The sequence below is a fragment of the Bradysia coprophila genome, unplaced genomic scaffold (assembly GCF_014529535.1).
Source record: "Bradysia coprophila strain Holo2 unplaced genomic scaffold, BU_Bcop_v1 contig_350, whole genome shotgun sequence".
In the NCBI taxonomy this organism is placed as follows: domain Eukaryota; kingdom Metazoa; phylum Arthropoda; class Insecta; order Diptera; family Sciaridae; genus Bradysia; species Bradysia coprophila.
Window position 1 is genome coordinate 10,196,504 of NW_023503608.1, and position 23,491 is coordinate 10,219,994.

The following is a 23,491-nucleotide window of genomic DNA, read 5'->3' on the forward strand; positions in this document are numbered from 1 at the left end:
AGCGGAGGCCTAGTTATCTAAGATTTTTATTTATACCATACAGTCGAAGAAATTTAGTTTTCGCAGTGCCGGACTGGCTCAAAAAAGCGCTTCGGGCGTTGTATGAAGAACATTTTCAAAAGCCATTTCATTGCCATTTCTTCATACACAAATCAAAAGGCCCTTCGGGAATCGCCCGAACACCCATAGGGCTAGTCCGGCACTGAGTTTTCGGGCTTTCCAAAGGTATTAATCTTATTTAACCCACAAATTATGGAATCCACAAATTTAAATTTAGTTAACACAGCGGTCACAATGACGGCGCTGCAGTCACGATTTCCAAATGTGATATAGGGTGGATAAACTAAATTTTGGTTTTGGCTACATTTTCGCTTGGTTTTTAATTATTGATTCCATTTTTGTGGGATAAAGTGTGGGTTAAATAAGATTAATACCTTTGGAAAACCCGAAAACTAAACTTCGACTGTACCATTTACTATTCACTTTCAGCTGGACATTATTTGATTTGAAATAAACTCTTCTGGAACCTCGACATTCGACATAAAATCTAAAATAATTTGTTTTTACATTCAAAGATTCGAAATAACCGGTCGCACACTATAGTGCAGCCGCATGTCCACATTATTATGCAATTTTATCAGAATGCAACTAACGAAAAAGTGTACCTTCAACTTACATAAGCGCGTGTACATTCCAAACTAGTCCACAGTTAATTTTTGTTTATAGAATAAATTATCAACATGCGTGGTCGTTGTTGAATATATATTCGAGTTTTACACACCTTTTTACCCTTTCCGAACGCATATATATGTGGACAAGTGTATACATATATGCATTATTTAACAACAATTTATTCATGCAGCCAATGTGTGTAAGCCTTAAGCTAACTGAGAAATGTAGCACTTAAATTTGTATGCTTCAAAAATTAAACAAAAACAAAACTTATAAACTCGAGTAACTTTTAATAAAGCGTTTACATATCATTTTGTACAACGAAAATCTGTATATCTCATGCATATTATACCGTCGAAACGGTGAGAAGTCATCCACAGTATCTCGCACTGCAAGAAATTATTTGTGCGATTTTTTTTGGGGGGCAACATTGGTATAAAACTTATGTATCCAGTAGAAAGTCAATTCATTTCGAATGAAACGGTGAAGTTAACAAGTGCATATTAAATGCCATTTCTGTTGAATCCAACAATTGTCTACAACTAAAAACGAAAAGTGGTGAAGTCAGTTATTTTCAAGAAGTCGCGGTCAATTGGCAAATTGATTGAATGCTCGTTTAAATAGATTTATTTGATTCTTGCTTTCATCGGTTTTCTTTTCATCGTATAAAATTGGAAACGAAAGTGAATTTATACTAAGCAATCGATTTTTTCCGAGTGCATAACATTTAAAAGGAAAAAAGAAGAAAAGTTTTGTGAATTTTCTATCTTCTCATCTTGGATTTATTTGGATAAAAAATGAGGTAATTTATTTGAAATGAATATTAAATGTTGGTATGTTACCAACTAAGACTGCATGAACGTAAATCTTTGTATTTATATTTTTGATCTCACGGCAATTAGATGTTAAAGTACAAGACTAGTCGAATCAATAAGCCACGAAGCAAATAAAATATAAATCTTATCAGTCGTTTTGGAGTCTAAAATATTGTTGTAATCTCAGTGAGTGTTAAATGTTAAAGGTATATCAAATTGGAAGTGTACGTAATTCTCTGCGTTGTATCGCATGAGTTTGAATTCGAGGTTTTGCTCATTTAGCAGCAAGAATATCACTAAATCTGTGGCTTTATTTTGTTTATTTCAACGTTTTGTTTGAGTTTTGATGTAAAATCTATTACTTCATTTGGCAAGACATATATAAGACACCACTAGCCAGGGCTTCTTTCTTATCTTTCGCTGTTGTTGTTGATGACAAATGAATAAGTAGCACCGTGCTTTAGGCACGTCAAAATTTACTTTCAAGTGTACTCTAAAAACATATTCCTTTCTACTGCATTGAGCCCATTGGCTCAATTGGGCAATTTTTCTTGTAGATATTATTGTCGTATCAGAGACAGAAGTGAAGATATTTCAGTTGAAATTATCTAAGAATTTTGATTCACAGCGTCAAAGCCTGCAAAATCTACAGCTGTGGCGCCGCTATACAAAAAAAAATTGTTTTAAGATACATCGCTGGAGTACTTTATTTCCGCAAAAATTTATGAAAATTGACTAAATATTACAGTTTTCACGAATTCTTTCAAAATCAGCCCGATGCGCCGTGATAATTTTTGTCAAATATATTTCGTATGGTGTCTAAGAACCAAAACCAGCGAAAGAATCTGATTAAGCAAAAATTCTTACTTATAATTGGATCTACCACACCGTGCTAGGTGCTTGTAATTAAGCTTATTAGTTAAAGCCAAAATTCACTGATTGACTCTATTGACTTTCGTTATCCAAGTGAGAAGATCACTAAGTGAATTTTCTTTATTGCATTTTTTATATAGATAAACAATTAGGTCTCAGCCCAATAACACGTTCATCTCTACTTGAATTACTTGTTTCATTCTTTATGATGTTGCGTAATACAGTAATTCTTGCAATTTTTCCAAAATTACATCATCGTCCTTGCATCCACTTCGAAATTAATATAAAATCGAGTTATGCAACACAATAAATCAATGTAGTTCATATTACCATGCTCGCCTGCTATCGAAAGTTAACTTTATAACTAAGAGGCCAGGTAAATTACAGGTTTTTCAAGTCTCTACAATGAAATTTTCCTCGCATTTAGATTCATGTGCAAATTTTAATACCATGTTGAACGATCATGAAAGTCTTTCTCTTCTTTTCTTCAACTTTTTTCTTTCTACGTTCAAAATTCTCATTCAACTTTATCGGTGCGTCCATCACCAGATATATAGATAATTTATCACAGTAAATTGTTTATAGTTTATGTGGAGCATAAGCAAAAAAATTATAATTGCTCTTTACCGGTATTATATTTCATAGATTCAGTGTACGATAGGTAATTTATTTGAACTGAAAATCTGTTTTGCTGAATGAAACAATTGAATTGGAACTGGTTAATTGGATGTTGCTGGGTGATTGTTTTCCTAAAGATTGTACATATACCCGTGAAACGGTATCTATTTCACAAAAAAGAAACCGACAATCACCGCCACGAAGATAACCATTCGAAAAATCGTTAAATTGTTTTTTTTTAATCAATAAAAATCTACGCTATAATAATTGATCCATATAGTGTGGTGTTACATAAAGCGATCGTCGATACGAAGAAGAAGAAAAAAATGTTTAATTAATTGCGGCTGAATTTTAAAAGAAAAGGAAAGTAAAATGTGTCATTAATTTCACATACAAGCCAGATTCTTTATACACCAATTTAACATATTACATAAGACGATTAACATATAAACGATCGTCTTATAGATTAATAATCGATTCAATCATTCATCATTTTACACGCACGCGTTTTTTATTTTAAAGAAAAGGTAGGACAAAACAATGATGACTTTTTTTTTGTAAAGCATGCAAATTGGATCATACGTCGAAAATGGATGCATAATTAACCGAAGAAATAATAGAGTATTTGAATGAAAATTAAGATTTTGAGATCAAAAGCGATTTATTCCTAATATTTACACTAAATATACGAATGTGTGTATTGTCTGCGGACTACAATATATGGCTTATATATCGATTGAGAGTGAAAGTAATTTCAATAAACTTGTACGTTTTTCATCTGAATGTTATGGACGATTTAAAATTACATACAATGAGAGAAATTTATGTTTATTTTTTTCGGTTTTTAATTCGGAATATAATGCAACCCATTATTACCGTTGTTACATACCTAATTTTCTTTATTTACTCTAAATTTAATCTATTTTTTTTCGGTTGTTTGTTCAATCCATTCAAACAAAATACAAATCGAACCAATTTATGCAAAAGTTTTTTTTTCCTCAATTTATTGAAATAAATTACCATTTTTAACCATATGCCGAAAAATAATGTGTGAATAATAAACAAAAAATTATTTAATTTGAGTTTATTTGCTATTATGCTGTAACCGGTTACATATCTTTGATTTTTTGGGATAAAAGTGAAAAAAAAGTTATTTGTAAACATCGACATGTTGTTATATTTTAAGTAAATTGTTACATTTTCTACGGAATAAACATAGTGACGATTTCTAAAGTTAATTGAACTTAGTAGAAAAAGAAATGAATCATTGATGACTTTCCATTTATATTTTTAGAACCTCTTAATCTGCTACTTCCTTTCTTAAACCTGTTAGAGACGGCAAGCATATGACCACAACCAGTATTATTATCTGGTCTATTACTTCCATCGATCAAAGTATTTAATCTGTTAATTTCAAATCTTGTACTTCAATTTTTTTAACATGCATTTTACTCTATAAAGGACCATATTACGCCCAGAGCATGTCATTATTTTTGTCGTCGTTATCGATAACAGATGAATAGTCGGCATCGGGGAATCTGGCACACGCGATCATAGTATGTGTCCTTTTACGACATGTAACGAAAAGTCATGACTGTGCCAGATTCGCCCCTTAGAGGTGAATCTGGCACACCATCAATTTGTATGGTGTGCCAGATTACCCCACGCCGAATAGTCGTATGTGAAAGATTCAATTATCCCTAATGTTAAACAATTACATTACGTCTTTGTTTGGAGATTTTTATTTTACCAAGAGGGAAGTTTGTATTTTCCCAAGAGGGATTATAGCCCTTTCCTTCAGCTCATTCATTTTACGATGCAAGATCTTATAATCCCTAGATCATGTTTTAGTAATTGCAACGGATAATAAATGAAAGGTGAATACGGTACACAGTCCATCCTCGTCTTCTTTAAATGAAAGTGTAATCAGGTTTCTAACAACTCTTCTCGTTAAAGTGGAAGTTTTCATTATGGGGCCTTAAACTCTTTGCACTAAGAAAATGTTTTCAAACAACTTGTATATAATTCTCAGCATTTAATTTCCATTTCAAGATGCTAAAAATGTAAGTCTTAACTTCGAGAAATTAATATCTTATTAAGGCCAATCGAAAGGCTGCGTTAGAAGCGGCATAAATATTATTCCAAATCCAATTCTGGTAAAATTTTTGCAAAAGAATTTTAACACTACTCGTAGAAACTGATTTAAACAATTCTCTGCACAACGACACTGCCAGAAGAAATTAACCATTGTAGTAGGGACAATCTAGATGATGAAAATATTTTTAGTCTGAATACCAAGATTACGCATTTCATTTAATATACCACCGTTCTCAGTCCAATTCGCTTAGTCATTATATCATTCCTGCAACAACTTTAATCCAGGTTCACAAACATCATCCCATCCGTTGATTAGACTTTTGCAACTTTTCAAATAAAATGAAATTTTTCTGAAATCAAGAAAAATATCTGGATCTACGACTTCAATAAAGCTTAGCGTAACAGCGTTTGCGAGGTCAGCTACTGTGAGATGGTTCCCAGCGATAAAATCATTTTCTTCCAGATTTTGTTACAATTGTTTTAAAATATTTTTTAGGTCATTGATTTTATCATTGTCGACCGTTCGCTTCGTTTTCGCACTCTCAAAACACTACATATGAATTAAGTAATTTTTAATAGAATTCGCTCCTGTTTCTAAAAAAATTGTTTAAAAAAAGTTTTGAAGACATACTTGAATGTAAGAATCCAGAACAAGTGTATCTAACGCATCTATATCATTAGCAAGCCACGTTTTCACTATATCACGAATGGTTGAGTCAGATGGATACAATTGTTGACTTATGTTCGATGTCGCTTGCTTCTCCAGCATATACGTTAAAATACGTTCGGTTTCGACCACCACTTTCCCATTGTCAATGAGAATAGGGAAATCTGCTTCTTCGTTATCCTTTAGACCAAAAATTAATTTTAATTTATTTTACCAAAAATTGTTATACTAACGAGATCCTACAGAAAAATGTAAATGATTCAGCATCTGAATCCAGTTCTCGTCTGCCCCTTTTCGACTTTCATCGGTCTCTTCCTTGTGACACAAATCAACAAGTTTGATGGTCAATTCCATGTCCAAATTTCGGGCCAAAAGTTGAATAATTAAAGATTTAGGCAATAAACTGCATGTATACAATTCAATATCTGAGGAATATGTATGGACATGGTTGACGTCTTGCTTTGGTCTGCCAAAGTAAGGACACCCTTAAACAACAATAATATGTTTCCAACTAGAATCGAAACGGACCGATGATAGATTCTGCGACTCACCTCCACTTTTGCTTGCTTCCGAAGCAACTCTGTACCAATGACCGTATCGTTTGGCCCTAAAGGATCCACACTAAGGAAAACAAAATTGGAAGTATTGCAGATCAATTTTGACAACTAACTAACCTCATCCCATCCTTGAATCAATTCTTTGCATTTCTCCAAATGTAAAATGGTTTTCGGAAATTTGGTCAAATCATGATTGACCGCTTCAAGCGTACTAGTGATTACGGATAAACAAAGATCGGCTATTGTTAGGTCCCTTCCACAAATGAACGGATTTTCGCTGAAAAGAATTTCCACTTCTTCTAAGGTTTTATTCAACAATTCAACTTTGCTCAAATCAGTTGCATTCCGTTCGATTATGTGTGAGTACTGGAAACAAACAATCCATTCTAGTAATTACCACAAAATCGTTTGTCATTCCATTGTTTACTCACAAAAATTTCGGCGACCAACTCACCCAACTTATCTACCACAAAGTTTAATGATGTATTAATATCATCTCGTTTATTAATCGGATACAGGTTATTCTCACAATGTCTTTCGCCTAAGTATTTGAGAATCTCTTTGGTATCGAAAATGACTTTTTTCCGATCAATAACCAGTATTGGAACTGTAATTCCAGTTTTCCCCTTCGATCAGAAAATCTGAAAATTTCCCTATAAAAATGTACAAATTTCGGCTTACCACGAAGAAGTTTATCTTTTCCATTGTTCTTACGTTTATGTGAGCCTTTAAGCGATTGTCTTTATTTTCCTCGGTGGGAAAAACGTCAATTTCCTTTAGGGCTATTATTCATAGTTTGTGTGGTGAATGAAAAGATGGATCATTGTACATTTTGTGCTGATCCAAAGGGTCGACGGAAAATCAATAATTTTTCGTTGAAGTTAGCCCAAACATCCAATTTTGTGAGACCAAATGTAACAATCTAATGTAAGCAAACAAACAACTGGCATGACACGGTATGTAAAGGATAAAACTGAATGAAAATGCCGACCCTCAAATAATTATAAGGTCATCTGTTTGAAATACAAATGAAAGAAGGAATTGCGCGTAGGCAACCAAGCCGAGCCTATTTTCTTTCTTTGTAACAAATATATCACATTCGTTCAAAATATTGTGACCACAGTCATAATTGTATTGTTAATATCTTAAACATAAGTACAACGACTCAAGTATCATACCGTGTAATGATGCCAGTAATAAACCTAGCTTATAATAAGTGTATTCAAAAACAAACGATTCTCACTAAAACAAATTAAATTAAAATCGTTTAGCTAGCGTGAAATACGAATCTTAGGTTCATTGATTCGTAGTAACAAAATGCTACATTATGTATTTATGTACGTACGTACACTCACGTCGTCATCGTCGAAGAAAGTGATTTCAGTGATCCGTAAGAAAAATTTCCAAATGAACTAGCAACGAATGCATTCGACGACTCGTGAAATTATAGCAGAAATTCATTCCATAAAAAATTTATGATTTCTTTCTTCTGCAGACTACCAACGCAACTGCTGGTATTCGCCTCCATCATTACAATAAACAATGCCCAATTTCAAATTCAGCCCACACAACAGTCATCCGGTTTCATATCACCGCAGTTGCATCAAGTTCAATCACCTGAACCGGATTCAGATGCAGCCGGTGCAGTGAACTATCGTTCTCAGGTGCAAACATATGAATATGACGAGGAGGAAGAAGCACCTCAGGCAACACCACAGCAACCCATCCGACGACAACAGCAACCATATGTTAGAAGTCAAAATCAAAAGGCTCCGAATCAAAAGCAAATATTGGAAGAATTAGAAGAAGAAGAACCGGATAGACTAGCGATGCTATTGGAAAAATCTAGTTTTAACTGTGATGGCAGGACTGGGTAATTCTTTCATTTTGTTTTCTTTGACTTTCTTCAAACATACTTGCTAGGTGTTGAGGAATCTCGCGCCACGTCATTCACAATAACCCACAAAGTGACATTTTCCTTATACGAAATGTGTCATTTTGTCAATTATTGTGAATGTCGTGGCGCGAGATTCCTAGCAGCCACTTTCTACTTGTTGTGTGCTTAAGCTAAACTTTTCATTGTTCTTTACGCCCTTTCCCTTTCAACAGTTATTACGCTGACGAAGGATTGGGCTGCGAAGTATTCCACTATTGCCAGGAAAATCAAAAACACTCTTGGATTTGTCCCGAAGGATTTTCATTCCATCAAGTTCATCTGATTTGCATGCCACCATCCGGTGAGAATATCTGTCAACAATCATCGAAATACCATGTCGTCAACGATTACTTGTACAAGCCGGTGAACTTAGCCGAACACGAATCGAAGCCAAACATTACGTTGAGATATTCCGAACGCTACTATCCAGAGAGTTTCTATCAAGACGACCGACAGGACGATTATCCACAAGACAGACAAAGACAACCGGTAAGTGACCCGATTGGAAACATTCTATTGATTTGTTGTTGATAAATTAACCGTTTGAATAAGGCTCCACTTCGTAAACCTCAGCCAACACCAAATCCATCGTACCGTCCACCATACCAACAAGCCCAGTCGAATGTGTACCGATCACCAGACGATATTAACATTCCTCTGCAGCAACGGCGACCACAAATTATTTTCAGTCCAACGACGGCTAGATATGAAGAAGAGGAATACAATTACGAGAAATAAGTCATAATCAGTTGTTTAAATTGAAAGAAAATGCTCTCTACGTTTCTTTTTCCGAACGAAAAAAGAGAACGCTAATTTTTTAGTTTTGTCAAGCGTTATTGTAGAGCTGCCCTTTATCCGATGTTGGTAAGTTTTCTTTTTCTTTTGAAGTCTGTGCACTGTGAATTTTTCTTAGAAAAGTATTATAGTTTATAAATTGTTATTTCTATTGCCATTATTTAGCAATGTTTATTTATTTTAATTACAATATTTGTACTTTATTAAAAAAAAAATACGAAAAGAAAAACGGCATTGTCTTTCCATTTTACTTGTCCATTATTAAATTAATGAGTGAGAGTGAGAGTGCTTCTTTGTGAAAGCCGGTATAGTCTACGGGCTCTGAACTCGAGGCGTAAAATGTATGTTCAATCTTTCATAGACACGGTAAAGAATATCTTAGGACATTTTATGAATCTACAACTTCATTTTTTCAACATTCTAAAATAAAATCTTTCGCTTCTTTAGTTTTAACACACATTCTGCTATCTAAGACGACGTTAGGTCATCGATCAAATCACTTTTGTCATCTTTGTTGATATCAGATGATGATATAGTAACATTTACTTGGTGAACTTCGTAATCTTGGGAAAAGTAAGAGAATATTGTCCTGCGGCCCATTTGCTGCGTACTCACATTGAACTTAATTTTAACGGTAAAATACAGCGAAGGTAAGTGTGGTTCAGGCTATTTAGTGAAATAAATTGAGATAGCCGGCTGACAGAGAGAAATAGTTTGACTCTCTCAATACTTCTCGCTTTAGTTTTACACGAGGTTTTAGAGTCAAATTACACAACTTCTGTGGAATTAATAATTTATGCAGTGGGTGAATAAACGCATATTGCAATCAAACTTGTTTTTTTATGATTTTCGAGTTTTTTGTTTGTTTTCTGAAGGATCAATATTCAATACCAACCCCTGGTTTTTTTAATCCACCTTTCAATTCATGCCATCATGTAGACAGATGAGGCTGATCGTCTTATTTCGGCACTGGTTTATTTTAGTAGGTTATCTCTTAGCGTTCCACACAGTGGATGGTTACTATTGAGAATTTAAAACTTTTACTTCTTCTTCGACCGTCCATACACATCACTTGTCTGCAACGAAATTATATACTCTATCTTCCTGTTAAAAATATGATCCGGTGGTTGCATAATATATTATGCTATAATCTCCTGAAAGTAAATGACTGCCTCTGGCATACGGCTATTTCGTCTGTAACGACACTATTGAAGTACAAGATTTCGTTTCAATCTAGGAAAAGAATATTTATATGGCTCATATGTTTGCCGCCCGTTTGTTAAATAACTACATCAGATTTAAATTAATCGTTTAGTTACTCAATGTCTTCGGAACGAGAACAAGAAAGTTTCTTGTATTTGCAATTATATGTGTCAATATTTACTCCACTGACTCCTTTGGCACACCAAATCAAAGTTTTGTAATCACAAGGCAAGAATTTGGCCATTTTCAAAACAGCTAACAGGATGCTAAATCTAAGAGTCTTTAGTAGAAGACAACTCGAACAGAAAAGAAGCTACAAATTATGCTATACAAAACAAGTCAATAGAGGCAATAATACGAAGAGAAAGATATGGAAAGGGGCTTGTCCAAGGTAAATATAGTGAGGAGGTAATGCCATTCAGACGTGCGGCATAGCACATAAGTTCGATGCCAATGACATCTTTTTTTAAAATAGTTGACTGCGATTTACTTGTATTTCACAAAAATATTTTCACTATCTCACAACAGATGGCCCGACTTTCTATTCCATTTTTTGCTTTCAATGAATGGATGAGATGGCGTTTGTATCGAACTTTCGTGCCACCGCACATCTGATTCGGTTATATATGGCATTCTCACTATATTTACCTTGGGTTTGTCCTTTAAGTGCTAGACCACACTTAGACCAACTTTTAATTTCTGTTTTACACATATTTTCCAAAGTTGCATTTTTTTGAATAAATTCCAGGCCCGTAGCTACGGGTGGGCTGGGGTGGTCTAAGCCCACCCTGGACTACGTCTGAGCCCACCCTGGCGAAGGAGAAAAATAATAAAGTTGGGAAAAATTTAAAAGAAGTTAACAGTCTTAGTACAGAATGTGGATTTTATCATTGTTGCTTTCGTAACCTCAGCAGCTAAAATCCTTTAGTATAGTACTTTTAAACTCATAAAATACCTCCAAGACTCAAGACCAAAAACTTACCTGAATTCAATAACTAATAATGATGGAAATTTAGTCTTGACGAGTGTACGATACTAAAGTTTTGAACAAATATGATGAAGTCGCCTAAAAAAGTAGAATACTCAAAATAGCAATCACTGCTAAAATGTATGATTTAACAATGTTGAATCAACATTTCAAAAAGCGAAGAATTGGTACTCCATACACAAAATTTAGTTTAGGATTCCTAGATGTTTGCAAAAATTATCATTAACGAAAAATTTGGAAATGATTTTTACCACGGCAGAGTAAAATTAACCAGGCAGGAGCGGTTCATTTTTGAAACGTCTAATAAGGAACCTAATACACTGTTTGAAAATTAACTCAAATGAAAACTGACATAAATTGAAAAATTTTATTCGCAAAACACAAAGGTCTCTAGTCAAATCAAGCGCTCGTGCCTGGTTTACTTTACTCTGCCGTGTTTTTACGAGACAGGGAATTTTCTTTAATATAAGGTATTTGACCGATCGTTGGGAGTATCGAAATATTTTCAATTTCGAAGAGCAAATATAACTTTTACAGTAATTAATTACTTTTAAATAGATTTTTGCTTGCATTCAATGTTGTCAGTACATTGAGACTTACGTTATGGTGTCTATGGCTTGTGGTATTTCATATAAAATCGACAGACCAATAGTTGGAAACGTCATAGTACAAATTACGGGCTTCGTGGACCGCCATTGGGATAATTTTTTCAACATGTAAATTTCCTTAAGCATCTCACGATAGCACTCGCAACTCTCGGTTAAATACCTATATCACCTTGCACTAAAACTTCATCAAAATTCATTTAATGACATTTTGAGTAGGTCGACTTACCCACATATTTAAGATCGTAAAGAATATAAGCCAGATAGCGAATAGGACAAGTTTGATATTTTTGGAATATCTATGAGATATAGTAGCAATTGTAGCAATTGAAACTATAACCAATGATAGGTAGACATGGCTAGGAATCTTCCCGATAGTGATAAAATGAACAAGGTCAAGATGTTAAAATAAGTGCTAATTGTTGCATATAATTGTTCGCCAGATCAGAGGCCACAAGTACGTAGATTAATTAATTTAACTTTCAATCAAACTTTCCATACATTTTCTTTAAAAAAATCTCTGGAACGTGGGCACCCAAAAGAATTCTTTTTTTTATTTTTCGAAAAAACTGGAAAAACTACATCGCAGTGTTTTGATATGTTAATTTAGTAGCGCAGGCCTTCATTTTATTTAAGCCAATAAAATGAAAAATCGTAGGGTGATCATTGACAAAACACTAAATTTGTACTTTGATGCCACAGACGATATTTTTATTAGAAACGTACATCAATTAGGTTCCAAACAAATTTGTTTTTTATTTTTCTTCGATGCAGAACATTATTATAAGATACTTTGCCTCGTATTATATGCCAAAAAAATGTTTACTTTTTTTTATAAGCCATTTTGAAAACCCAAAAAATAACGAAAAAAACGAATTGACGAAACGAAATACACTCCGGAGTGTATTCCGATTCGAATTTTCATGATTTTTTGCGTGTTCAAAGTGTTCTATAAAAAAAATTAAACATTTTTTTGGCATATAATACGAAGCAAAGTATCTTATAATAATGTTCTGCACCAAAGAAAAAAAAAATTGTTTGGAACCTAATTCTCTACAAACTACCAGTAGATCAAAATCGACCTGGTCACTTAATTCTGGTGTATTATTTTTTTTAAATTCATGATTTTGAAATTTCCAAATTTTCCGAGGGTCGGCCCGAGCCCTCTTGTTTAAAGGAAAAATTCTTTTACGAAGTGACCACCTCCGATTCAAAAAAAAATTTCACCTGGAGGATAGACGTCTGAAAAAAATTGTATCTACCGTGGTTTTATTAAGTAGTTTCCAAAAAAATCGCCTGCGTCGCACTTCACATTATAAGTATTTTTAATTACAAACAAAGAAAAATTGTATCGGGCTTGAGCCCACCCTGAGATTTCGCTCTAGCTACGGGCCTGATAAATTCCTCTCTCAAGTGACTGATTAGCGTATTCCTGTTGTGTCTTTGCTTCAAATTATTTCCTTCGATCTGTCATGAGTTTGAAAAACGACATTTATATATGCGACTGTAAGCCACTCAGTTCCAGTAACAACATTCGAATCCACTCGTCGGTGAGTTACGCTACTAATTTTGAATTTAGCCGCTCTAAATTTTAATTCTTGAAAGTATTCAGCCATGTTATGACAGTCAATACCTTAGGATCTGTTTACGCTGTTTACCCAACAGTTTCAATAGATTGTTTTCAGTGGTTTTCAGGATTATTTTATTTTTTAAGAAGCAAAAGCATCTTCCGGTATAGTAGCAGTAATGGCAAAAGCAGTGGCTGATTATGTATTCCTTTACGAGTATGGTTGCAATGAGAAAGAATTAACCCTTTACGCAAAACTGATGCACCACATTACATTTCAGATTGTTGATGGACAAAAACATTGAAAATCAAACTTTGGAAACCGTATCAAATATTGTGCAGAAAAAGTTTGGAAAATCGGATTTTCTGAGTGGTAAGTCAATCAGAAACTAAGTCTGGAAATCATCGATTTGACAGTTTATCATCAAACCTTCACAGTTGGAACTTTACTGACCGCCCTTATCCGGAATGGTGATCTACCCGGCATTATACAGAAGATTAGTGCTTATTATGTTATCTACGATTTGTTCAAAGGCGATGGTCAAAATGAAACGCCGTTCCTTACCGTGTTTCTTCATGTTATCGAACAGAAGGAACTCATTTCGAAGGTCAACGTCATTGAGAAGAACTTTGTAGCTCAGCTACTAAGTCCGGGTGGTACAAAAGAGGTGCGAAAAACGAGATTAAGTTGAACGACAAAATATAAAAATCTGTTTCCGTTCGTTTTAGTTAGCAAAACAGACTCCCGGTCAGATTCTAACGCAAGACATTATGAAACTGAATGCAGACTTTACAGCGCTCAAAGTCCAAAACTACGAAAGGCAAAAGGAATTACCGACAACGGTCAAGAGTAGTTTGATGAACATTGTACCGGCGCCGTCATCCACACCGTCCGACAACTCAATACTCGAAATGATGGAAGGCTACGTAAAGAATGAAACGCCGCAAAAAAGCATTTTTACGCCACAATTTATGACCATTGCACCGCCTCTGCTCGAGGTGGAAGACGAACTGGTTTGGTTCGATTTCACCAATCCGGCTTGGCATAAACCGATGTACGACACAACAATCAGCAGTCCGAACATTGTCAATTCGGATGCGAAACGTCTCATTGCTTTGGCATTCAATGAAGCTCTCAATATCCAAGATCGTCAGTTGCTTTTGGCGGAATTGGAAAAGGATCCGAACATTGTCTATCACATTGGATTGACACCAGCTAAATTACCAGATTTGGTTGAAAACAATCCCCTGGTAGCTATCGAAATTCTGTTGAAACTGATGCATTCAACACAAATCACTGAGTACTTCAACGTTCTGGTCAACATGGAGATGTCTCTGTATTCGATGGAAGTTGTGAATCGGTGAGTTTTGGTTTAATTTTTGCAGTTGTTGAAGGAGGAGTAGAAATGGACGATTCTTCTTCTTGCAGACTAACAACTTCTGTCGATCTTCCAACGGAATTCGTTTATCTTTACATCAGCAATTGTATCTCGACATGTGAAACCATCAAGGACAAATATGTTCAAACCCGACTGGTGCGACTACTGTGCGTATTTCTCCAGAGTCTCATTCGTAACAAAATCATCAACGTCAAGGAACTGTTCATCGAAGTGGAGGCATTCTGTGTGGAATTTAGTCGAATTCGGGAAGCTGCAGGCCTCTATCGACTACTGAAACAATTGGAAATCGGTGAACCGGCTGTATCAACGACACCGACCAAATCAAAGGAATAAATTAGATGACCGTTTGTTTGGTGTGGATCGGTAACGTTGTCGTTAGCAGCAGAGAAGCAGCAGAATCTTGTGGTTCAATATTGTTCTCATTGTAAGAATACGATTTCGATTTAGAACATAAAGAATTATACACTTTGAAGATCGTGAAGTTATTGCCGTTGTTGGTGATTTGGCTGCAATTGGTCAATTGGTCAATAATCCAGATTATTTCGAAGGTAATTTGTTTTATTACATTAATTTGATTGTTATCTGGGATCTCTATTCTCTGCCATATCTTGCCATACTCCAAAATTTTGTTTTGATAGAATTCCAAAATTAAGCAAGAACTCTGAAACCGACGATCTTCTACCGTAACTGACCACATTAAAACTCTCCAACCTTCATTTGCTTCGTTGATAATATACTTGACTTGAGTCTTCTATGTGTCTTCTTTGCCTTTTTATTCCCATTTGAGAATCGGCACCACCATCACCTTTCATTTTCTGCTTTTTAGGTCTTTTTTCTTCTAGAAAAAATACCCTATTATGGCCGGTTTGTCTGTCTGTCTGTCTGTCTGTCTGTCTGTTCCACAAATTTGGTAGTTTTGGTAGCTCTCAGTCGGTAGTTGGTATTTTTGGTGGTTGGTAGTTTCGAGCTGGATTAACATTCAAAATTGCAAAGCCACCATGAGCATATCGACACCAGGCAAATAATAATTATTTGTTATCTGATCACCGATAGCTCACAGTTAACATTGCAATTCGAAAAATTGGTAGTTGGTAGTTGGACTACCAAGGCTATAATTGACTACCACACGTAATTTTTGGGGAAGAGATGTTTACTATTCGAGAACTACGCACCGACTGACGAAATTATTCTACATGCTCGGCTATTTATAAATCGGAAATTTGGTAGTCGGTAGCTTTGGTAGTTGGTAGTTGCGAGATGGATTGACATTCAAAATTGCAAAGCCACCATGAGCATATCGACACCAGGCAAATAATAATTATTTGTTATGTGATCACCGATAGCTCACAGTTAACATTGCAATTCGAAAATTTGGTAGTTGGTAGTTGGACTACCAAGGCTATAATTGACTGCCAAACGTAATTTTTGGGGAAGAGATGTTTACTATTCGAAAACTACGCACCGACTGACGAAATTATTCTAACTGCTCGCCTATTTATAAATCGAAAATTTGGTAGTCGGTAGTTCTGGTAGTTGTGAGCTGGATTGACATTCAAAATTGCAAAGCCACCATGAGCATATCAACACCAGGCAAATAATAATTATCTTTTATCTGATAACCGATATTTCACAGTTAACATTGCAATTCGAAAATGTGGTAGTTTTGGTAGGTCAAATAGTTGGTAGTTGGTAGTTCCAAACAGAAATTAGAAAAAAGACCTCACCAGGCTTTCGCCGGTCTATTCTTGTTTCACCTATTTATGAAGTAGATACAGACCGACGGAAGATTTTTGCTGATTATTCTTAATTCTTGTTAAAATACAACGAATCAACATAATCTAAGTCCTGGTGGATCTTTAAAGTCCTCTTTCTCCTCATTGTCATTGTCTGTGAACTAAACTTTATCGACAACCTTTCGATTTCGACGCAAGACTACCATCATTTTTAGACTGACTCATTTGATCTAAGATGTTATCACCTACCAATTTTCTAAAGTACACTTTTGTCTCTGAAAACGAAAAGACAGACATCTATCACTCAATGGAAGTTCCCTATTATTCCCTCGATTTGATTACGCTCGAGATTACCGTAATAGTTCGATAAACACGTATTCCATCTGACGCCTGCCATACTGACCAAAAACGTTTATAAATTAATTTTGCAGTAAACGGTTTTCAATAGTCGGCCTAGGTAGTCTGTATATGGAATGATTAGTTTCATATTCCCAAACAGATCTGATTTTGCCCATCAACACATTGAATGTATAAATCAAACAGTTTTGATCGTTTATGAATACTTATAGTGGGTTGGCCACAGTTCGTTTATATAATAAATTGTAGAAATAATTGTGGAAAATGAACATTGAATTTGTAGCTTAAAATAATTCTATATCTCCATGCGGCTAATATTGTTATTGTTCATGTTAATGTCTCGCCCTTTGTGACGCACGCTTCCAAATACTCAATTCGTCTTTCTAGTGTTGTTAACTTTTCGTTGAGAACCGCAAGCTTTGATCTGCATGACATGTCTGAAATTGATGGAAACGCAAAAAAGAGGTACAATTACATCGATCCGTCCAAGAATAATAAACTAATGTTTGCATGACTGTACCGAAAGAATTGAGGAAATCTGTGATCCGTTTTATGCTGGCGGTAATCACTTCGATGTACTCTCTATTCGCCCAATCTTGATGAATTTGTTTTTGTACAGCTTCACGATGAACTCCTGCCATTTCTTTTGGAAAATTGTATACGGATATGACTCACGATATTGAGGTGAATGTTTGAAAACAAATTTGTATTTTTCTTAAATTACACTAAAGAAAATGCTAATGATCAAAAGTCACTTTTTATTAGTCGCTTGTCAAAGTGTATGACTCTTGTTTCCATACCAACTATTCGAATACCACAGAAGAATTCACTTTTTTAGTCTACAAGCCTCTTACGAGAACTATTTTTATGAATTTTAGGGATCTTAAGGATTTAGCGAAATTTAGCGTATTTACCAGTCCAACACGGCAGAGTAAAATAAACCAGGCAGGAGCAGTTCATTTTCGAAACGTCAAATAAGGGACCTTATATATGGAAATGAACTCAAATGAACACTGACATAAATTGAAAAATTTTATTCGCAAAAAATATAGGGCTACTAGATTATTCAGGTCCCTAGTCAAATCGGCGCTCCTGCCTGGTTAACTTTACTCTGTCGTGAGTCCAAATATTTACCAAATAACTGAACTTAATTGAAACAAGAAACACTATGCCCCCTAAAACCTAAAGGGTACAAGTGCAGCGTGCATTTATGTCACTTTATAGTTTCAGCTACGTACTTTCTACTCGGTACTAGGTAAGGTAGTTTTTGTCAATTTTTTTGAATTTGTTATCGGTTGTCATTTTACCTCCTGTTGATCGACTCAAACATGTTTGATTAAACTCCATTTCATTACCTTGACTCAAGCTTCAGTCATCTGTCATCGACAACTTTGACGAAAGTAAGCGATTAACTCTGGTTGGTATCCTTTCATATAGCAAAAAGTATGTTAAAACAAATGGGGTAATAGATTTTGTATCAATCATTGACCGATTACTTTGAACAAAAGGAGAAACAGATTCAACAGATTGAGTAACTAGTGGTGTGCTTGAAAAAGGACAAACAAGTGATTTCAATATTTAAAAAAAAACTTTTTATTTAAGGTCATTCATATACATACGGGTTGTTTTTATTTTTATTTGTTTTTAGCAGTCCTAATTTTGAATATTAACTTAAAAGCTTCGTTGTATGTTTACCTCGTTGCATAAAATCTGTAATCGGATTAAATGAAGGACATTAATTTTACTGAAAGAAGAATCAATGGGTGGGGATCATAAAACTTTTCTAATGTGTCAATAATCATGAAAACAATGAAATTTTGACCATCCTTGAATGGAGATTATCCACAGTAGAATTGGTATCTTCAACAATAGACTGTTATGATCAGAGCGAGAAAACCGAAGACTAGTTACTACAACTTGCCTTGGGGTACTTGTCAAAGTATTTGCTTCTCTTTCAACGTGGTACGTTGAGAGCGAGAGGACAGAAGGCCAGTTTATTTTAACTTTCCTTGGGGTACTTGTCAAAATATCTTCTTCTCTTTCATCATAACACTCTATGTCTGTAAACGGCACGTTAGGCTAAGATGATACTGTCAATATTTGCCCACTTTCGACGATAGTTATATGAATACAAAAAGAGCCAAGGTGCGGCATGGTTAATCATTAATCAAGTTTCATTCATCCTGCACTAGGACTATATTTTATCTCAGGAATTTCTATCTAGAAACATAAACACATCACTAAATCGGATTGGAAATAAGACTCCGTTTACCTAAATACAAATTTCGCACGATTTTTGAAAGCGTTGTTGAGGTAACGAAACTCATGTTTAGTTTTTGGTGTACTTACAACGCCTTTATCTTTTGATACCTTGCATGATGCGACAATTTTTATTTCGTGTCATCAGAGCTGATTATTTTAATCGTAAAAAAAGATTAGAACGATTAACAGTGCTGAGCGTGTAGATGTAGATCCGTATTCTCTAACGATTTTCTTTGCAAAAAATGACCTTTTATGGAAATTTGAAATTATTCATACGTTTTCCTCTTAATAAATATTTTGCAATAAAAAACTGTTATGGCTTGATCTACCACATTGGCCGGCACTATATTTTTCTGTTTCTGTTAAAAGATAGCGATGCTGTATAACAAAATTTCATTAAGAAAAACCATCACTAGACTCCGTTGAAACATTAAAAAACTTCACCAACTGGCTTAATTATTAGCTCATGTATTTGAACGTGAGGCGGTGTACCCAGAGCGAAAATGACCGCTTCTGAAATATCATCAGCATTTAAACTAGGGTAAGGAAAGGCTGCGAACACCTCGGCTGGCAAAATTTCAGTTTTAACAAAACCTGGACTGATGCTCTGTGAATATTACAAAGAAGTGATTAATTTTCATGTTACAGTGGCATCAATTTACATTAATCACACGTACTGTAACTTTCATTTTCATATTTTCGAAAGCGAATTCTTGTCTTAACACTTCAGTCAATGCCGTGACTCCAAATTTACTACAAGGATAAACGTTGCTGACGGGCTGCCGTCCAAAAGAGCCGATGACTTTGTGGCCAGCAATACTATTTATATTGATTATATGACCACCAACAGTTTTCTTCCTTCGCATTATTTCAACTGCCTTTTTCGTACACAAAACCAATCCCCAGAGATTTGTTTGCAGAACGCTTTTTAGACTGTCCTCATTTCCCTCTTCCAACAAAGGAATCATTTTCACAATCCCAGCATTATTTACGAGCACGTCGATGCCTCCCAGTTCGAAAACAATCCAACCGAAAGCTTTCACAATATCGTCATCTCTTGTTATGTCACACTTCACTGCATACAATTTTCCAGTTGCATTGCTCGGTATGTCTTTCTTCAAAGCTTCGACACGATCCTTTCGTCTAGCTAGGCCAACAACGATCATTCCAGCTTTGACTAGATCAATCACAATAGCTGCTCCTATTCCAGAGCTAGCACCCGTAACTACAGCCACTTTTCCCGACCAGCGTTCCATTCTTTACGGAATATCTAAAACGACTGACCAACCAGTGGCGTGACTATCAATTCGACATACCAAGAGAAAAACTTGCTACAGATAAGACAGCACCGATAACGATTATGTCGATAAACGACTAGCATTTGTGATTAAGTAATAACGGTTCATGATATGATGATGAAAAGTTAGACAAAATTTTGTCGGTTCATTGAGCTGTATTTTTTGTAGAAAAAGTTGGAGATTACAAGTCTGACAATTTACAATGTGACCATGTTTCGAGCCAGTTGAAAACCACCAATCAGTGCAGCTAATTGTGGTTTTTCCAAACATCCAGCAGCTAAGCGCACCTCAATGTCTGCCAATTTAACTATCAATGTGTTCATAACGGTAGGCGGTAGTTCAACTGGAAAAAAAATTGTTTCCTGGTGATCTAGGGAATTGAAATAGTCGTGCAAATCTGTACTTCTCATAACGAACAGATGAATCTCCCGCAGTATGTCCTCCAGCGCTAGGCCTTTATTCGTTTTCAATTCTTGGATTTCTGAAACGAGTTAACCAAATTAAATTGTGGAACTTTTTCCATGGATCTCAGTTCATTACTGTCGAATGTTTCTTGAAAACTTTCGAGTCCCAGCAACCATCCAACAATGTTCTGAATATCGTTCTTCTGTGGATGTCCCACACAAGTGTACACATTTTCTTCGGTTACATTTCCAAACGCCATCCACGTACTCTGTAGAACATTTATAACACGACGCATATCTCCACCCGACAGTGATATCAATGCCTTTTTGCCATCTTCGGTTACTGTCAGCCTGAAAACATTTCTTGTTATTCAACCACTCAACAATGATCCATCATTGCAAACATACTTTTCCTCTTCAATGACATGGTTGAGTCTCGGCAGAATTTGTTCTTCCACCAATGGAGCAAATCGAAAACGGGTACATCGCGATTGAACAGCTGGAATGATTTTGCTCAGATAGTTGCAGATGATGCAGAATCGTACATTGTCTGTGTACTTTTCGATAACTGTGAATGGATTTATCATTAAACGAAACGATTTTTGGAGCGTAAATTAAGAGTAACAAACTTCGTCGTAACGCATTTTGTGCATCGTTGGTCATCGCATCAGCCTCATCCAGGATAATCAATTTGAACCCACCACTAAATATTGTGCGAGTTGAGGCGAAGTTAAGGATTTGACCGCGAACAATGCCGATACCGCGATCATCGGATGCGTTCAGTTCGAGAACCATCGAATTCAACTGAGACGATTTGTATAACTGTTTGGCACATGCTAATATGGTACTCGTTTTTCCCGTTCCTGTTTTTGAGTGTTGAAACCAATATTATCAACAAAAGAAATCAGAATTGGTTTCTACAGTCACATCACTTACCAGGTGGTCCATAGAAAAGTAAATGTGGCAATTGATCTTGTTTGATGAAATTGTTAACTGAAAGTAAGAGAAGAATTAGTTCCACGACCCATTTTATGGGTTTTATTGAAGGCATTTACTTGTGGCAATTATTTCTTCATGGGATATGAGATCATTCAATGTAGCCGGTCTGTATTTTTCCACCCTTAGAAAGTATATCAAGTTTCAGTTAAGGTTTCAGATTATCCCATACTATTCTCTTTATCTTACCATGGCAAATTGTTACGTTGTTCAACAACCATTGTAGTGAAGCACAAATTCGTCCTTAGTTTAATGAAAAGCGATATCTCGAAAATTACTTCTTCAATCAGAATCAAAACAAAACAGTGAAGAATACAGTCAAATGTCTAAAAATGCGCGTAAACAACCGTCAGTTGGACATGCACACACACACACACAACTTAATAATTTCCATTCATGGCTCATTGTGATCCCAGCATAAAAATGTATGAGTTGTGTATAGTCCAGGTTAACTAAGTAATTCCAGTCATTTGAAAATGATTGAAATTTTAATATGTTTCACTCTTCAATCTTCGAACACTTTCACATTGCACGGGACAATGTGCTACAATCAATTGCAAAGGTATTTCATGCATCATCTGAGATATCTTTGCAGTTGATTCATCTGTTATCGACACCGACGACAAAATTAAATCAATGAATTTGATTTAATGTCCTCTATAAAGTACAACATGTTAAACGAATGAAGTAAAAGATTTTGTTTCAGTCATGATTTCAGTCTTCTATTGAAAATGCCTCGATCTAATCAAATAACGATTCGATAACTGTCGTAATTGTATTACAGGTCCCTGTTGGAAGGAAAACTCAGGTAGTAAAAGAAATGAGTAGAGTAGGTGGCTCGAGGTCAAAGCTGGGTAGGAAAATATATTCAGAAAATTCTTATTCTTACTGAAAGACCTTCCGAATACCTTGCATTATATAGCAGATCGTCCACGAAAATTACTATTTTAATATTCGGCGATGATTTCCATTTTTTAATCGATCTCCATCTTCCAAAACTGTCTATTACTATGGCGACCCTTGTAGAAAACTCCTCGACTTGTATATGAATTCTAGTAGATGAAAGAGTGAGAGAAAATATTAGAAAAAGTATGAGTTAACTGTGATATTCTTGCCGTTTTTAAATAATATATTTGTATCGACACTGAAGCTAAAGTCTTTGATCGTAGATCTTTAGATCTCTGTTACAATTAGATTTTTAAAAAAATGAAAATCTAGAAGTTTCACATATAATACTTGTCCAAGTGGATACGTAACATCATCTCGAACACCATAAATTATTTGTCGTCTTTTCAGACGAAAAATGTAATAAGTTCCCATACAATTAGTCCAACTTCCAAGTATAAATCGTAACATTGATGAATAAACTCCGTTGTTAGCGAGACCATAAAATATCAATCAACATTTTATAAGCAGAAATAGTTTGCTGTTCATCACACACCAACCATATACTCATTTATGATGTACATATAAGTTCGATTGTTGTGCCATACAGAACAATAAAATCGTTTATATTTTCTGCGGATGAAATAATGGAACTTTAACTTCTGCAAAACATGAGACGAAGCTTCAACATATTTATAACAAAATAATGTGATCTGTGAAAAAATTGTAGCGACAGTTTGATATTTGCGTATAAGTCTTAACT

At 35.2% G+C, this 23,491-nt stretch overlaps 5 protein-coding genes across 5 annotated transcripts; 2 read left to right on the top strand and 3 right to left on the bottom strand.

Moving 5' to 3' along the window:
• Positions 1–1,135: 1,135 nt before the first annotated feature.
• On the top strand, positions 1,136–9,234 carry LOC119080893. The gene is made up of 4 exons (XM_037189473.1): positions 1,136–1,474; positions 7,795–8,172; positions 8,409–8,724; positions 8,788–9,234. The coding sequence occupies exons 1-4, from the start codon at positions 1,470–1,472 to the stop codon at positions 8,971–8,973; spliced, it is 885 nt and encodes a 294-aa protein (XP_037045368.1). The 5' UTR covers positions 1,136–1,469; the 3' UTR covers positions 8,974–9,234.
• A 4,207-nt stretch (positions 9,235–13,441) lies between these two features.
• Positions 13,442–15,258, top strand: LOC119080885 (CCR4-NOT transcription complex subunit 11). The gene is made up of 5 exons (XM_037189464.1): positions 13,442–13,610; positions 13,675–13,766; positions 13,832–14,061; positions 14,123–14,754; positions 14,823–15,258. Exons 1-5 carry the CDS (start codon positions 13,573–13,575, stop codon positions 15,124–15,126), a joined length of 1,296 nt encoding a protein of 431 aa, XP_037045359.1. The 5' UTR covers positions 13,442–13,572; the 3' UTR covers positions 15,127–15,258.
• A 1,806-nt stretch (positions 15,259–17,064) lies between these two features.
• On the bottom strand, positions 17,065–17,656 carry LOC119080902 (probable protein BRICK1-B). Its single transcript, XM_037189486.1, has 2 exons — positions 17,404–17,656; positions 17,065–17,320 (listed from the first exon to the last, which is right to left on the bottom strand). The coding sequence occupies exons 1-2, from the start codon at positions 17,522–17,524 to the stop codon at positions 17,211–17,213; spliced, it is 231 nt and encodes a 76-aa protein (XP_037045381.1). The 5' UTR covers positions 17,525–17,656; the 3' UTR covers positions 17,065–17,210.
• Positions 17,657–19,458: 1,802 nt separating this feature from the next.
• Positions 19,459–20,439, bottom strand: LOC119080894 (farnesol dehydrogenase-like). Its single transcript, XM_037189474.1, has 2 exons — positions 19,823–20,439; positions 19,459–19,752 (listed from the first exon to the last, which is right to left on the bottom strand). The coding sequence occupies exons 1-2, from the start codon at positions 20,399–20,401 to the stop codon at positions 19,576–19,578; spliced, it is 756 nt and encodes a 251-aa protein (XP_037045369.1). The 5' UTR covers positions 20,402–20,439; the 3' UTR covers positions 19,459–19,575.
• A 139-nt stretch (positions 20,440–20,578) lies between these two features.
• Positions 20,579–22,242, bottom strand: LOC119080890 (replication factor C subunit 5). Its single transcript, XM_037189469.1, has 8 exons — positions 22,033–22,242; positions 21,903–21,967; positions 21,784–21,840; positions 21,477–21,710; positions 21,256–21,415; positions 20,984–21,198; positions 20,847–20,924; positions 20,579–20,786 (listed from the first exon to the last, which is right to left on the bottom strand). Exons 1-8 carry the CDS (start codon positions 22,062–22,064, stop codon positions 20,641–20,643), a joined length of 987 nt encoding a protein of 328 aa, XP_037045364.1. The 5' UTR covers positions 22,065–22,242; the 3' UTR covers positions 20,579–20,640.
• Between the last annotated feature and the right edge of the window lie 1,249 nt (positions 22,243–23,491).